The sequence below is a fragment of the Macaca thibetana genome, chromosome 16 (assembly GCF_024542745.1).
Source record: "Macaca thibetana thibetana isolate TM-01 chromosome 16, ASM2454274v1, whole genome shotgun sequence".
NCBI classification, from domain to species: Eukaryota; Metazoa; Chordata; class Mammalia; order Primates; family Cercopithecidae; genus Macaca; species Macaca thibetana.
Window position 1 is genome coordinate 20,921,564 of NC_065593.1, and position 16,754 is coordinate 20,938,317.

The 16,754-nt window shown below is 59.5% G+C and overlaps 1 protein-coding gene and 1 long non-coding RNA gene across 10 annotated transcripts in view; both read left to right on the forward strand.

Moving 5' to 3' along the window:
• The window catches only part of RPH3AL (rabphilin 3A like (without C2 domains)), a 120,278-nt gene that overhangs the window by 16,004 nt on the left and 87,520 nt on the right, over positions 1–16,754 (forward strand). Inside the window, 2 exon segments of the mRNA XM_050763603.1 lie at positions 3,217–3,360; positions 5,546–5,675. Of these exon segments, the coding sequence (XP_050619560.1) occupies positions 3,217–3,360; positions 5,546–5,675 (274 nt within the window).
• Positions 7,649–10,383, forward strand: LOC126938897 (uncharacterized). Of its 9 annotated transcripts, none has more exons than XR_007720191.1 (6): positions 7,649–7,963; positions 8,240–8,323; positions 8,361–8,472; positions 8,654–8,737; positions 8,932–8,959; positions 9,332–9,542. It is a non-coding gene; the product is annotated as an uncharacterized LOC126938897 (long non-coding RNA). The 9 variants fall into 9 exon arrangements; XR_007720192.1 differs by having other exon boundaries at positions 8,682–8,737; XR_007720196.1 differs by lacking the exons at positions 8,654–8,737; positions 8,932–8,959; positions 9,332–9,542 and adding exons at positions 8,821–8,876; positions 9,584–9,700.

A 16,754-nucleotide genomic window follows, 5' to 3' on the forward strand; every position in this document is an offset into this window, starting at 1 on the left:
GAGTACCTTTAGAAGAGAGAATGCCTTTATCCCCTCCCTTGGGGTGCTGCCTTCTCGAGCCTGGCACAGTCTCCGGAAGGGAGAGGCATACTGATTTCCACCCGCAGAGCCGGGAGCTGTGCCCCGTGGGACCCTTAGGGACGTCGGGGCTGCAGCTCGGGGCTCTCCTCAGTCCTCCAGCCGCCACCAGACATTTTCTAACCCCCTGCTACGTGCCAGGCACTGACTGCACAGCAGTGAACAGGACCAACACGGTCCCTGGTCTTAAAGCACAGGTGGGCAGAGGCGGGCATTATTTGAATAGTTAGGTAAGTTGCTTTGATGGTGACAACAGGCAGTGGGGACGTGGGTGAAGGTGTAGCCTAGTCGAGATCAGGAGGGGCTTCCCTGAGAGTGTGCGGCCTCCACTGAGACCCAGACGATGGGGCAACGTTAGACGGCAGTGGGAGGGACGCGCTTCCAGGCAGAGGGAACAGCACGTGCGAAGGCCCCGAGGTAGAAGGAACAGGGCAAGTGGAGCCCTGGCCAGAGGTCAGTGTGTTGCGAGTGCACAGTGTGAAGGCTGGACAGTGTGGAGGGAAGACGGAGAGATAGGCAGGGGCCAGGGGCAGGGCCTGGTCCTCCAGAGACTCACGTTCTGGAGGGGAGATGGGGGGTTTCATGTTGTCTCCTAATAATGTATCAGCCCAATGAAGGACATGCACCCAGGCCTTCCAGGAACTCTGAGTGGATTCTTTACCTGTTTTGGATCAGGGAAAAGCCTCCAGGTGAAGGTCATGTGTAAAGAAGTCTTTAGAAAGAATAGGCCGGGCACGGTGGCTCACGCCTGTAATCCCAGGACTGTGGGAGGCTGAGGTGGGGTGGATCACCTGAAGCCAGGAGTTCTCAAGACCAGCCTGACCAACATGGTGAAATCCTCTCTCCTAAAAATATAAAAATTAGCCGGGCATGGTGGTGCATGCCGGTAATCCCAGCTACTTGGGAGGCTGAGGCAGGCGAATCGCTTGTACCCGGAAGGTGGAGGTTGCTGTGAGCTGAGATTGTGCCATTGCACTCCAGCCTGGGCGACAGACTGAAGCTCCGTCTCAAGATAGATGGATGGATGGATGGATGGATAGATAGATAGACAGATAGATAGATAGATGATAGATGGAGAGATGATAGATGGAGAGATAGACAGATGATAGATAGATAGACAGATGGATAGATAAACAGATAAACAGATAGATAGACAGATAGACAGATAGATAGACAGAATAGGAGTGAGAGGTGGACAGAGGGTTTAGGGAGAGAGACAGGTGCCCCAGGTGAAGGGGGCAGCATGAGCAAAGGCCTGGGGACTGCACGCAGCCTAGAACACGAGGGAGCAACTGGAGAGGCCAGGTGAGCCGAGAGACGAGGGCACTGTGCGGGGAACGTGCGGGGAACGACAGGCGGGGCTCCCAGACGTGCAGGTTCTTCCTGGAGGTTGCTGCCCATCGATGTCAGGTGCCCTCAGGTTGGCCGCCGCCTCCTCCGGCCGTGTGGAAGGGGCATTGCGAGGGGGGTGGGCAGCATGCTCAGTGGAGCTGTGGCCGTAGGCGGGAGTCAGGGCCTGGAGCAGCAGGTCGGATGAGAGGACGCGGATGGCTGGGGCCAGGAGGTGGAGCGGATGGAGGTAGGAACCTGGGCGCAGAGGAGGCCCTGGGGGAGCCGGAAATGCTGCCAGGCAGGACTGTCAGCAGCTGCTGGGTGTGAACTCCGCAGGTCAGTGCTCAGGCCTTGAGTCAGCGGTGGAGGCGGCCAACCCCAGATTCCTGCTAGCCGGCTACCTTCCACCCCCCATCTCCTCTGAGAAACGGGAGGCCTGCCCCGCAGGGTGGCTGAGGGCCGGGGCCTTACAGGGCAACTCTGAGGGTCTGGGCCTGCCTCGAAGGGTGACTGAGGGTCTAGGCCTGCCTTGTAGGGTGACTGTGAGGGTCCAGGCCTGCCTCTTGGGGTGATGGAGGGTCTGGGCCCACCTCGCTGCAACAGCCGGGACCAGGCAAGACATGAGACCACCGGGGCCCATCCTGTGTCAGGGAGACCCCGGGAGAGGGTCCGCCTCCCTCAGCTGCCCTAGGTCATGAGACCACGGGGGGCCCGTCTTATGTCAGGGAGACCCCAGGAAAGGGTCCACCTCCCTCAGCTGCTCTAGGTCCTGCCTCCAGGACTCTTCTGACACTTCCCTAAAGAAAGAAAGAAGCAGCCTTTCCAGAGCCCCATCCCCTCCCTGCCGGGTAACTCTCTTGTTTGTCCACTTCCTGCCGCCACCCGCACGTCCCACCAAGCAGCGCGTCCCTGCGCCCAAGAGGCCGGGAGTCCCAGCCGGTGCTTTATAATGCCTTGAATGAAAACGCCTCACACCTGTTCGTTAAATAGGTCTCTGAGTCATTGGTTTGGCATCTGCCTCCCCCACCGTACTGCAGTTCTTCAGGGTGCAGTGGCTTTTCCCGTCTCATTCATCTCTGCACACGGCAATGTCACAGGCACGGAGTGTCTCCCGGAAGCTGGTGCCCACCCAGGGCAGGGGCTCTGCGGTTTGATCTGCTGCTGCCGCTCTCTCCCTGACCAGAAAAATAGAAGGAGTTTGAGTCCTTCCCCCGCCCCAGTTACAGCCTCAGGAGGCACCACCCTGCAACGCACTGGAGCGGACAGCTCAGCCTCCGGACCCACTCCCAGCCCGGCCTCGCCGTTGCCTGCCCTCACCATAGCTCCTCTGGCGAAACTCGCTTTCCCCTCCTGCCTTGAACCTGCCAGTTTTCAGGGTGTTCATATCCACAGCTGTGTCTTTACCCTAATTACATTCCTTTCCTGTCCCCTGGTAAACTCCGTGTCACCACCTGACGGAGCTGGGAGCTCCCTTTTCCTTCTCTTGGTCATCTCTCCTGCTCCTCCCTTGACCCTCATGTGCCGTGACCTTGGCCTTCTGTGTGTCCCTGAGGGTCATATTCCGTGTTTCTGCCTCCTGGGCTAAGACGGTGCTGCCGTCTTTGCCAAGGCCCAGGAGCCGGCGGATGGCAGGGCTGGTGCTTGGAGCCTGTGTCTGCCCCGTCTCTGTTGCCCGCACTCCTCGCCCCCGGCACGTAGCACCTGGGCCATCCACTGACTGTGCTCAGGAGGGCTTGGTGGATGTGGTAGGGGCTGCGGGAGTTTGCGCCGGGGAGGCCTCAACGCCGTCTGTTACTCCCTCTCGAGGCTGCAGACGGGCTGGTCTGTGCACACCTACCAGACGGAGAAGCAGAGGAGGAACCAGCACCTCAGCCCGGCGGAGGTGGAGGCCATCCTGCAGGTCATCCAGAGGGCCGAGCGGCTGGACGTCCTGGAGCAGCAGAGAATTGGGTGAGGCGGGGCCGGAGCCAGCTCAGTGGGAGGACAGCAAGGGCTTTGGTGCAAGCACAGGGCACTGGGAGGCCGGCACGCTGCGTCCTGGTGCTGCATTTCACCTCTGGGAGGGGTCAGGAGGTCACTGGCTCTGCCTCAACACCCCGGAGTGTAACTCAGCCTGCTGAGGCCTCAGGATAGGTCTGTCAGACGGCGCTAGCAGCTGGGGTGTGCGCCCCGGCTGTGGGCGCGAATGAGCGTGGTGAAGCGCCCCGGGGGCTGTTCGGCTCTGTGCACCTGCGGGTCAGCTGTGGTTCAGCCAAGGGAGGGTCCCGGTCGCCCTCGAAAGCTCCCGCAGGAGCCGCTCCCGGCCTCCGACTCCAGCGCCCACCACAGCTCAGTCTTCCAGCACTTTCATGGTGTCCTGTGTTTGTTTAATTACAAAAGAAATTCGTATTTCCTGGAAAATCTGAAAACCACAGAAAAGCACAAGTAGGAAGAAAAAATGCGCTGGGCGGGAATCGATTTCATTCTGCTGCCTCCTACGTATCTTCATCTTTTCTTTTCTTTTTCTTTCTCTTTTCTTTCTTTTTTTTTTTTTTTTAGACAGGGTCTCACTCTGTCGTGTAGATTGGAGTGCAGGGGTGCGATCACGGATCGCTGCAGCCTCAACTTCCTGGGCTCAAGCGATCCCCCAACCTCAGCCTTAAGTAGGTAGAACCGCGGGTGGGTACCAGGGCACCACCACACCCAGCTTTTTTTTTGTTTTTTGTAGAGATGGGGTCTCACCGTGCTACCCAGGCTGGTCTTGAACTCCTGGGCTCAAGCGATCCGCCTGCCTCAGCCTCACAAAGGGCTGGGATTTCAGGCGTGAGCCACCGTGTCTGGCCTTCCTGTCTTTACAGTGGGAAAAACAGGCCAGATGGCATGGCTCATTCTTCAGCTGTGAGTCCACCTGTTCTCCGAGAGCCATCGCTGGTCCCCATGGAACATGCCACTGTCCCTCAGTCTCCCTCGCCCTCCTTCCCCTCAGTCTCCCTCGCCCTCCCTCCCCTCAATCTCCTTTGCCCTCTCTCCCCTCAATCTCCCTCCCCTCAATCTCTCTCGCCTCCTTGCCCTCCCCTCAATCTCCCTCCCCTCAATCTCCTTTGCCCTCCCCTCGGTCTCCCTCCCCTCAATCTCCCTCCCCTCAATCTCCTTTGCCCTCCCCTCAGTCTCCCTCCCCTCAATCTCCTTTGCCCTCCCCTCCTCCCTCCCCTCAATCTCCTTTGCCCTCCCCTCAGTCTCCCTCCCCTCAATCTCCCTCCCCTCAGTCTCCCTCCCCTCAGTCTCCCTCCCCTCAATCTCCCTCCCCTCAGTCTCCGTCCCCTCAGTCTCCCTTCCCTCAATCTCCCTCCCCTCAGTCTCCTCCCCTCAGTCTCCCTCCCCTCAGTCTCCCTCCCCTCAGTCTCCCTCCCCTCAGTCTCCCTCCCCTCAGTCTCCCTCCCCTCAGTCTCCCTCCCCTCAGTCTCCCTCCCCTCTCAGTCTCCCTCCCCTCAGTCTCCCTCCCTCAGTCTCCCTCCCCTCAGTCTCCCTCCCCTCAGTCTCCCTCCCCTCAGTCTCCCTCCCCTCAGTCTCCCTCCCCTCAATCCCCCGCCCCCGCCCCCTCCCCTCAGTCTCCCTCACCCTCTTTCCCCTCAATCTCTCTCCCCTCAATCTCCCTTGCCTTCCCTGCCCTCAATCTTCCTCTCATCCACCTCAATCTTCCTCACACCCCCCCCTCAATCTCCCTCAACCCCCCACCCTCAATCTCCCTCACCCTCTCTCCCCTCAGTCTCCCTCCCCCTCCCTCCCCTCAGTCTCTCTTGCCCTCCCTGCAATCCCTCTCCCTCCCGCCACTATTTCCATTTCATCTCCCTATCTGAAATCAGTTTGCTTGTTTTCTTGCTTATGAATTTCCTTCCTTATTGAAGGCAAGTTCCATGAGAGCAGGGACCATGTGTGTCTCTCGCGTGTTTGCTACGATATTCCCCATGTCTGATGACTCAGGTGCTCAGTGAATAGTTGGTGAGTGAACGAAGGATTCGCAGTGAGCCAGGGAAGTGCGAGGAACAACCTCCCGGGTGGGGGACAGCACGTGTGGCGCGGTACGGTTTTGGGCCTCGGTGGCAGCTGCGCCCAGGCGGGAAGCACGTTCCCTCTGACTCTGTGTCCTGTGCCGCAGGCGGCTGGTGGAGCGGCTGGAGACCATGAGGCGGAACGTGATGGGGAATGGCCTGTCCCAGTGCCTGCTCTGTGGGGAGGTGCTGGGCTTCCTGGGCAGCTCGTCGGTGTTCTGCAAAGACTGCAGGAAGGTAAGACCCTGCTCTGGCCCTGCCGTTCCGGCATCCCAGCCTGGACCCGCCCTGGTGCTCTGTGGCTTTGCGTCCTGGCTCCCAGGAGTGTGTGCGTCTGCGTTGGGCGTGTGGTGTCCTCTGCCTCTTGGCCAGAAGGACTAAGACTTAAAAATCAAATGGCCTGACGTCTAGGGCCAGCTCTGGGTCTCATCGCGTGGATGTACCTTCCAGCCCTTCTGCTAGATTCACGCCCAGGCCACGAGACCCAGAGCTGGCGTTAGAAGTCAGGGTGCGAATCTAGCTCTTCTGCTAAGACCTCAGAAAACTCGTTTAGTATCTCACACCTGATGTTCCTCATCTGTAAAATGTGGTCATGATGCCATGCACCTCACCATGCTCAGAGGATTAAATATTCCTAAATGCAAAACTCTTCAAACCCTGCCTGGCACATAGGCACTCAATAAATGTTATCTCCAGAATATATTAAGTCAACAAGAAAAACATGTTTTCAGTTGTTATTAGATACATCCTATTTTCCTCAAGGCCAAACAGTGTGCCAGGATGGCACTTTCCGTCCTGCTGGCCTGCTTCTGTTGATCCCCGGTTACTCAAAGAAGAACGATCTTCGCAGGGAGATCAAACTGATTTTCTCCTTATACTGAATTGTGCCACATATTAAATGGTTTCATATTGAATCTAGGACTTTTTAAATATAACTTTTAGTTTTTCCTGGAGTTTCGACTTGCCTTTTTCTTATTGTTGAGAGAATAATGTGCCTTCTAATCCTCAAGATTAGTTAACATCTCGATTTTACAATTACATGGAGGCTGTTTTTTTTTTCCTGGCATAAACCCTTCTGGATTCTCACTCCTGCTCCTCCTAGGCTGGGAGCTGCACGGCTGTTATAATGGGAGTTCTCTTTGCTGCCTCCCAGGTTAGAAACACTGTTCTCAGGAGACCACGTCTTCCTCTTTTTTGTGCTCACCTTAGTTTTTCTGGAACCCATCCTCAAGTAACTTCCATGTACTACTCAAGTTTTTTTTTGTTTTTGCTTTCTGGAGACAGAGTCTTGCTCTGTCATCCAGGCTGGAGTGCAAATGGTGCAATCTCGGCTCACTGCAAGCTCCGCCTTCCGGGTTCAAGTGATTCTCCTGCCTCAGCCTCCCGAGTAGTTGGGATCACAGGCGTGCGCCACCACACCTGGCTAATTTTTATAGTTTTAGTAGAGATGAGGTTTCGCCATGTTGGCCAGGCTGGTCTCGATCTCCTGACCTCAGGTGATCCGCCTGCCTCGGCCTCCCAAAGTGCTGGGATTACAGGTTTGAGCCACCGCGCCCGGCCTAGTCGTGGCTTTAGGACTTGAGTTACTATACTGAAGAAGAACAGAGAAGGAACTTTTTTGAGATGATATTGGGCAAGGGAACTAAAAAACAAGTAATGATCAAATAAACAAGATGATTTCAGGAAATAATAAATCCTGGGAAGAAATAACAGAGGACGGAAGATGGAGGATGGAGGATGGGGTGGGGTGGGAAGTGCTGAGAGGACCGGGAAAGATGGAGAAGTCAAAATAAATGAACATGGACGTGGATCATGGAGGCTGTTGGCAACCTGGAGGGCATTTTCAGGAGCACTCAAAAGCGGGATGAGAAAACCAGAGGTGCAGTGAGGTTAATCTGCCCAGTAACAAGTAGGGAAGCCAGGATCACAGCTGTGGTCAATTTTTTTCTCCTGTTCTGTCATATGTGGTAAATTGGGCTGAGGAATGTGGATTAACTGGTCCAAGAATACTGGAGGGATGATGGGGACATAGGTGTCAGGCTTTGCTGGCTCCTTCTTCAGCCCTGCGAAGGGCCGGGACTACAGGACAGTGGAGGTGACACGGGGACTACAGGACAGTGGAGGTGACACGGGGACTACAGGTCAGTGGAGGTGACACGGGGACTACAGGTCAGTGGAGGGACACGGGGACTACAGGGGGACTACAGGACAGTGGAGGTGACACGGGGACTACAGGACAGTGGAGGTGACACGGGGACTACAGGACAGTGGAGGTGGGACGGGGACTACAGGACAGTGGAGGTGACACGGGGACTACAGGACAGTGGAGGTGACACGGGGACTACAGGTCAGTGGAGGTGACACGGGGACTACAGGTCAGTGGAGGTGACACGGGGACTACAGGACAGTGGAGGTGACACGGGGACTACAGGACAGTGGAGGTGACACGGGGACTACAGGACAGTGGAGGTGGGACGGGGACTACAGGACAGTGGAGGTGACACGGGGACTACAGGACAGTGGAGGTGGGATGGGGACTACAGGACAGTGGAGGTGGGGCGGGGACTACAGGACAGTGGAGGTGACGCGGGGACTACAGGACAGTGGAGGTGGGACGGGGACTACAGGACAGTGGAGGTGACGGGGACTACAGGACAGTGGAGGTGACGCGGGGACTACAGGTCAGTGGAGGTGACGCGGGGACTACAGGTCAGTGGAGGTGACGGGGACTACAGGACAGTGGAGGTGACGCGGGGACTACAGGTCAGTGGAGGTGGGACGGGGACTACAGGTCAGTGGAGGTGACACGGGGACTACAGGTCAGTGGAGGTGACACGGGGACTACAGGACAGTGGAGGTGACACGGGGACTACAGGTCAGTGGAGGTGACACGGGGACTACAGGACGGGGACTACAGTGGAGGTGACACGGGGACTACAGGACAGTGGAGGTGACACGGGGACTACAGGTCAGTGGAGGTGACACGGGGACTACAGGACAGTGGAGGTGGGACGGGGACTACAGGACAGTGGAGGTGGGACGGGGACTACAGGACAGTGGAGGTGACACGGGGACTACAGGACAGTGGAGGTGACACGGGGACTACAGGACAGTGGAGGACGGGGACTACAGGACAGTGGAGGTGGGGCGGGGACTACAGGTCAGTGGAGGTGGGACGGGGACTACAGGACAGTGGAGGTGACACGGGGGTGGAGGTGACACGGGGACTACAGGACAGTGGAGGTGACACGGGGACTACAGGACAGTGGAGGTGACACGGGGACTACAGGTCAGTGGAGGTGGGACGGGACTACAGGACAGTGGAGGTGACACGGGGACTAAAGGTCAGTGGAGGTGACACGGGGACTACAGGACAGTGGAGGTGACACGGGGACTACAGGACAGTGGAGGTGACACGGGGACTACAGGACAGTGGAGGTACACGGGGACTACAGGTCAGTGGAGGTGGGACGGGGACTACAGGACAGTGGAGGTGACACGGGGACTACAGGTCAGTGGAGGTGACACGGGGACTACACGGGGACTACAGGTCAGTGGAGGTGGGACGGGGACTACAGGACAGTGGAGGTGACACGGGGACTACAGGACAGTGGAGGTGACACGGGGACTACAGGTCAGTGGAGGTACGGGGACTACAGGACAGTGGAGGAGGTGACACGGGGACTACAGGACAGTGGAGGTGACACGGGGACTACAGGACAGTGGAGGTGACACGGGGACTACAGGACAGTGGAGGTGACACGGGGACTACAGGACAGTGGAGGTGGGACACGGGGACTACAGGACAGTGGAGGTGACACGGGGACTACAGGACAGTGGAGGTGGGACGGGGACTACAGGTCAGTGGAGGTGACACGGGGACTACAGTGGAGGTGACACGGGGACTACAGGACAGTGGAGGTGACACGGGGACTACAGGACAGTGGAGGTGACACGGGGACTACAGGACAGTGGAGGTGGGACGGGGACTACAGGACAGTGGAGGTGGGACGGGGACTACAGGACAGTGGAGGTGGGACGGGGACTACAGGACAGTGGAGGTGACACGGGGACTACAGGTCAGTGGAGGTGGGACGGGGACTACAGGTCAGTGGAGGTGGGACGGGGACTACAGGACAGTGGAGGTGGGACGGGGACTACAGGACAGTGGAGGTGACACGGGGACTACAGGACAGTGGAGGTGACACGGGGACTACAGGACAGTGGAGGTGGGACGGGGACTACAGGTCAGTGGAGGTGACACGGGGACTACAGGACAGTGGAGGTGGGACGGGGACTACAGGTCAGTGGAGGTGACACGGGGACTACAGGACAGTGGAGGTGACACGGGGACTACAGGACAGTGGAGGTGGACGGGGGGTCAGTGGAGGTGGGACGGGGACTACAGGACAGTGGAGGTGGAGGTGGGACGGGGACTACAGGACAGTGGAGGTGGGACGGGGACTACAGGTCAGTGGAGGTGGGACGGGGACTACAGGTCAGTGGAGGTGACACGGGGACTACAGGACAGTGGAGGTGACACGGGGACTACAGGACAGTGGAGGTGGGACGGGGACTACAGGTCAGTGGAGGTGGGGGACACAGGCTTGGGAATGGCTGACTTCCAGGACTCGGGCAGTGACTCCTGCCTGGCAGAACGGGACCTGGCAGTCTATTTCCTCCTCTGTCTCTCAACCCCACAGCTGCTGTGAATATTCCAGATACAGGGGACTATGGAGAGGCACAGAGCCTGGCCTGCGGTAGATAGTCCAGATAGAGGGGACCGTGAAGGTCCAGGAAGCCCGGCCTGCTTTCCCTGCGACCATCCAGGGCCTGTGGCCACAGAGGCTGCTGCTGGTCTGGCTGTTCACGGTTAATCCAGCTGCCCCTTGGAGCCATGTCTGAGGCAGCAGTGACCGTCCCGGGGAGGGGCCTCAGCTGGAGGTGGCCCCCATGCTGTCCTGGAGCTCTGGGCTGGTCTGGGTGTTTCCATTGCAAATGGTTCTTGGTGTTCAGCAGCCGAAGGCCAGCGGAGGTGGGACTACGGGTCCTGCCATGAGGCGGGGGAGGCTTTGAGCTTCTGAGGGGCTTGTTCCAGGATTGAGGTGGGAGGAGAGGGTGTGGGGCCGCTGGATGGTGGGCATTTGGGGGCTTCGGAGGGTCACTCTAACTTCTTGGAGAAGGTGTCGTTCGTTCATTCGTAGTCACTCGTTCTTTAAACAATAGCCCATCGTGTGCAAGCCCTGCTCTGGGTGTGGCGACGCCGCGAACGAGACAAAGTCCACCCTGTGGTGGAGACGACTTTCCAGGGGTCGGGGCATGGAGAAGACAAAAGACTAAACATGGAGCAGCACTAGGCACCCGAGGACGCCGCTGAATTAACGCGGAGCTCCTAGCGGGCGGCCTGGGGGCCTCATCCGGCTCAGGCCCAGACAAGCAGGAGCCGGCCCTGGGAAGATCTGGGTGGAACCGTCTCGGCGGAGGGAACGGCAGGCTTCCCCCGGATGAGTCCCGAAGGCCCTGAGGCAGGAACCGGCTGGGCATGTTGAAGGGGCAGATGGTGGCGTCTGGGGCAGTGAGCGTGAGCGGCGGGATGGCCCATCACAGGGAGCCTCGCCGGTCAGGGTCAGGAGCTGAGATTTCACCTGCGTTTAATGGGACGCCAGCGGAGTGTCTGAAGCAGGGGTGTGATGTGATCTGTGTTTTTAAGAGATGACCGTAGTGCTGGAGACAAGTTTTAGGTGGGGATGGCCGTCACCGGGAGATGACGGGGTTGGGGACAAGGCCACGTACGGACTGAGGCCATTTGCTAAGACAGAGCGTCGGCCTCTTCAGTGTATTCTCAGCAGATGGGGAGGAATTGGGGTGAACGAGGGTTCTAGGAAGGAGAGCCCTAGACTGCCGGGGGCCGGGGTGAGAGGTCGCTTGGTCCACCCCGAGCAGCAGGTGGTCCTGGACTTGCCAGTGAGGACTGTCCCCACGCAGACGCCACGCAGCGCTGGGGCTCGGGCCCGGATGGGAGGGACTCGTCTGTACTTTCAGGGGTGCCTCCGTGTTCCTGCAGGGACCGGCAGGGCCAGCTTCCCTCCTCCCTGGCTGCAGGACCGTGAGGTGGTCGTGCACGGAGCCGCAGGACCGTGAGGCGGTCGTGCACGCGGAGGTGCGGGACCGTGAGGTGGTCGTGCACGCGGAGGTGCGGGACCGCGAGGTGGTCGTGCACGGAGCCGCAGGACCGTGAGGCGGTCGTGCACGCGGAGGTGCGGGACCGTGAGGTGGTCGTACACGCGGAGGTGCGGGACCGTGAGGTGGTTGTACACGCGGAGGTGCGGGGCCGTGAGGTGGTTGTACACGCGGAGGTGCGGGGCCGTGAGGTGGTCGTGCATGGAGCCGCGGGACCGTGAGGTGGTTGTACACGCGGAGGTGCGGGGCCGTGAGGTGGTTGTACACGCGGAGGTGCGGGGCCGTGAGGTGGTTGTACACGCGGAGGTGCGGGACCGTGAGGTGGTTGTACACGCGGAGCTGCGGGACCTGACGGACTCAGGTTGAGGTCCCCAGCGTGGCCAACGTGGTGCGGTCTCGTACAGGTCACTTAACCTCTCCGGGCCTCTGTTCTTTCATCTGTAAAATGGGGTCACTGAGCTTCCGTCACTGTTGATGGATGCCGCGGTGCAGCATCACTTGCCTAATTGCTCAGGCTAGAACTTCCAGTACTATGTTAAATATTGTGATGAAAGTAGTATCCGTCGCCGACTGCCTGGCCCGCGGGCAGCATGCAGTAAAGGATGCCTGTGACGGTTAAGAATCCACTCCAGGGTCCGGCCCGCTGAGGCCACACACGTGTTACCCAGGATGGAGCAGATCCCCAGACACTGCAGAAGAGGCTGAGTGACTCCCCGTGGCATAGTCGGCTCAGGCCGCCGTAACAACGTGCCGCAGACTAGGTGCCTTCAGCAGTAGGCATTTTCAGAGTTTGGAGGCACGAAATTCTGAGATCAAGGTGCTGGCTGATTCTGTGTCTGGTGAGGGCCCTTTCCCTGGCACGCAGACAGCTGCCGTCTCCTCGTGTCCTCGCGTGGCAAGGGGAGAGGGCTCGGGTCTCTCCTCCTCCTGTTGCTTTTTTGTTTTTTTGACAGGTTCTCACGCTGTCACCCAGGCTGGAGTGAAGTCACGTGATCATTGCTCACTGCAGCCTCCACCTCCTGGGGTCAAGCAACCTTCCTGCCTCAGCTTCCCGGGTAGCGGAGACTACAGATGTGCGCCACCATGCCTGTCTAATGTTTAATCTTTTGTAGAGACAGGGTATTGCTTTGTTGCCCAGGCTGGTCTCAAACTAGCTCTCAAACAACCCTCCCACCTCCGCTTCCCAAAGTGCTGGGATTACAGGTGTGAGCCACGGCTCCCGGCCTCTTACTTTTCTGATAAAGACAGGAGTCCTATTGCATTAGGGCCTCGCCCTTGCAACCTCATTTTACCTTAATTACCTCCTAAGACCCTCTCTCCAAATACAGTCACTCTGGGGGTCACGGCTTCAATATAGGAATTTTGAGGGGACACAGTTCAGTTCATAGCACCCACATTCTCCTCCCTGGAATTCTCTTCTTAAAATTGGAGCTCCCACAGTTAGTCCCATATTTTCTATAATTTACATAGACGCCTCTGGAAGCCTTTGTAGCTCACTGGATGTCCTGAGCCAGCAGGGACAACCCTCAGTGTTTGTGCGAGTTATTCATGTAAATGTCTCTCTCAGTCGCTTAACTGTTGTGTGCCAATCCTGGGTTTGGGGGATCCAAAAAGAGAGGTGTTCAGGGTGGTCACTTCCCTCAGGTCCTGACGGTCACGATGGGCCGACGGCGGTATTCTCTAGTGTGACGTGCACTGTGGCTGGGACTGGGGTTCCCAGGACTCAAAGCAGCCAGGAGGGCTGCCTGGAGGAGTGGATCCCTGGAGGCTGGGCAGACTTCTGCAAGGCTGAGGGCAGAGGGAAGGGCATCGGGGAGGGGAAGACCACATGGGCCGAGGCTCGAAGCTGGAAACAGGCTGGGCGAGCGTCCAGCTGTGAGGATGATGCCTGGGGGAGCACAGAGGCGTGTGCGGAAGGGAAAAGGAGCACAGGATGCAATGGCAGATTCGACTTAGGGACAGTGGACGGTGGAGGAGGGATGGGGCCTGCTCCCGCTGCCTCTGAGGCTGAGATCCTGCAAACCCAGGGCAGAGCTGAGATCCTCGGGACGCTGAGCTGTAGGTGACTTGTGAGAGGGTGGAGTCTTTCGGAGGACCAGCTGCGTTTGAGCAGTGAATGGGCAGGTGCAGAAGGCTTGGGACTCCAGGGAGATGATCGCAGAGGCACTGACCCCCTGGGGGCCCTGCTGTAGGGGTGGTTGCCTAGAACCCGAGTCACTGGAGACGCAGGGAGGCCCAGACATAGCCCCTGCGACGCCCTCATCCCTGCAGGGCTCTCTGATGTCTGGGAGGAGAGACAATGCCATCCGTTCCCCATCCCATGAATATTTATCGCACACCTGCTGGTGTCAGGAGCCAGGCAGATCCCAGTGCTGGGGGGCGGGGGAGGTGTGAAACCATCATGGGTAATTAATTACAGCTGGGGTTGGGGTTAAGCCGGCAGCCCTGGGGGGCTGGGAGGGCTCAACACGGTGCAGGGAACGGGCCCCCCACTCTGGGCCTGCCGGTTTCTGGGGCACCTCCCTGTTTATCTCCATCTCCACATTCCGCCTCCGCACCTTCTGCGGACGGCTGCAGCCCGGGGCCCTGGGAGGTGTGTGGGCTCAGGCAGGCTGGAGAAGGGATGCTGGGGAGATCCCCGCGGTGGGAAGCATCCAGGCCCAGGCGTGGTTGGGGAGGACGGAGCCTCAGGTGCTCCTGGGCGCACAGAGGCGTCCCCAGCAAGAGCCCTGGCAGCGTTCAGCAGCTACAAGCTAATGAGCTCGCGGGCGGAAGCCGAGATGCCGGTCCTGGGCGCTGCGTCCCCTCCGTTAATGGGGCCTGCGTGTCTCGGCTGCCTGCCCTCATTATCTGAGGGCCGTGGTGGGAAGGGAGAGGGGCTGGCTGGTTAATTAGAGAGGCCTGGTGCTCCTAATTGCTTGGGATCTGAGTCAGCCAGCTTTGAGTCTCATTGAGAGTCCAGCCAGTGATGGCGAGCTGGGCGGGGCCCCAGCAGAGCCCACCCGAGCCTGGGATGCCTTGTCACTGTTTGAGGGAAGCGATGGGTTTTTTTCTGGTCTCAGCCAAATGTGTCCCACAGTGTGGGTGCCGGGGAGCCTGCTATGAAACGATGGCCTGAGTCCTAATGGAGGAAGACTGGGCAGTCTCATATTTACCCGAGTCACTTAGAGGAGGTCCAGCTCAGGTGGGGCAGGTGCCACCCGGCCCAGCATGGAGAGAAGGGGCTGGGCCAGAACCTGACCTTTCCCTCAACCTGGCTTGAGCCCACTTTGCTCTGAGGAGGGGGTGTGTCCTGCTGAGAGTCATCCCGGACCCCCGCAGGGGCGCTGGCAGGAGCCTGGGCTGGATGGGGGACATGCCATATCCCGGACCCCGGCAGGGATGCTGGCAGGAGCCCGGGGCTGGATAGGGGACATGCCGTATCCTGGACCCCGGCAGGGGTGCTGGCAGGAGCCTGGGGTGGATGGGGGACATGCCATATCCCGGACCCCCGGCAGGGGCGCTGGCGGGAGCCCGGGGCTGGATAGGGGACATGCCGTATCCCGGACCCCCGCAGGGGCACTGGCAGGACCTGAGGCGGGGGACATGCCATATCCCGGACCCCGGCAGGTTCGCTGGCAGGAGCCTGGCGTGGGGGACATGGCATATCCTGGACCCCGGCAGGGGCGTTGGTAGGAGCCTGGGGCTGGGTGGGGGACATGGCATATCCCAGACCCCAGCAGGGGCGTTGGTAGGAGCCTGGGCTGGGTGGGGGACATGCCATATCCCGGACCCCGGCAGGGGTGCTGGCAGGAGCCCGGGCTGGATAGGGGACATGCCATATCCCGGACCCCAGCAGGGGCACTGGTAGGAGCCCGGGCTGGATAGGGGACATGCCATATCCCAGACCCCGGCAGGGACGCTGGCAGGAGCCCGGGGCTGGATGGGGGACATGCCGTATCCTGGACCCCCAGCAGGAGCGCTGGCAGGAGCCCGGGGCTGGATGGGGGACATGGCATATCCCGGATCCCCGCAGGGACGCTGGCAGGAGCCTGGGGCGGGGGACATGCCGTATCCCGGACCCCAGCAGGGGCGTTGGTAGGAGCCCGGGCTGGATGGGGGACATGCCGTATCCTGGACCCCCAGCAGGAGCGCTGGCAGGAGCCCGGGGCTGGATGGGGGACATGCCGTATCCTGGACCGCAGCAGGGGCACTGGTAGGAGCCCGGGGCTGGATGGGGGACATGCCATATCCCGGATCCCCGCAGGGACGCTGGCAGGAGCCTGGGGCGGGGGACATGCCGTATCCCGGACCCCAGCAGGGGCGTTGGTAGGAGCCCGGGCTGGATGGGGGACATGCCATATCCCGGACCCCAGCAGGGGCGTTGGTAGGAGCCCGGGCTGGGTGGGGGACATGCCATTTTCCTAAGGTTTCAGCTTCCCTCTCTGTTCAGTATCTGGGACTCGAGGCCCTGAAGCTGTGGAAGGAGCAGGGGGAGTGTCCTTGTCGCTCTTCTGCCTGCAGAGCCGGACTCTTTCCATCAGTGTGTTCCTTTTTTAAGAGACAAGGTCTTGCTCTGCCTCCCAGGCTGGAGTGCAGCGGCAAACACAGCTCACTGCAGCCTCAAACTCCTAGGCTCAATCGAACCTCCTACCTCAGCCTCCCTTGTAGCTCGGACTACAGGCGTGCACCACCTCGCCTGGGTAATTTTTTATTTTTTGTAGAGACAGGGTCTTGCTATGTTGCCCTGGCTGATGTCAAACTCCTGGCTCAAATGATCCTCCTGCCTCGGCCTCTCAAAGTGCTGGGATTATAGGCGTGAGCCACCGCACCCAGCCTCCATCACTGCTTTATTCCCAGCAGCCAGCCCTCCGCTCTTAGACATGGCCGTGATTCGTGACCTGCCTGCAGCAGCTGCCTGGAGAGAGTCTGCTCACCCCTGAGGGGTATTCTCCTGCCTTGGGAAGCTGTGGGGGTCCCGGCACCGTCCAGTTTACAGAGAGCTCCTCCTGGAGGTGGAGGCGTTAGGGCTAGCGGAGAGTTCCGGTGCTGATGGGGTCTCTGCTACCCAAAGTGTGGGCCGAGGACCAGTGATGTGGACCCTCCCCTAGATGTTCATTACAAATGCAGAATCTCAGACCCCCACAGACCTCCCAA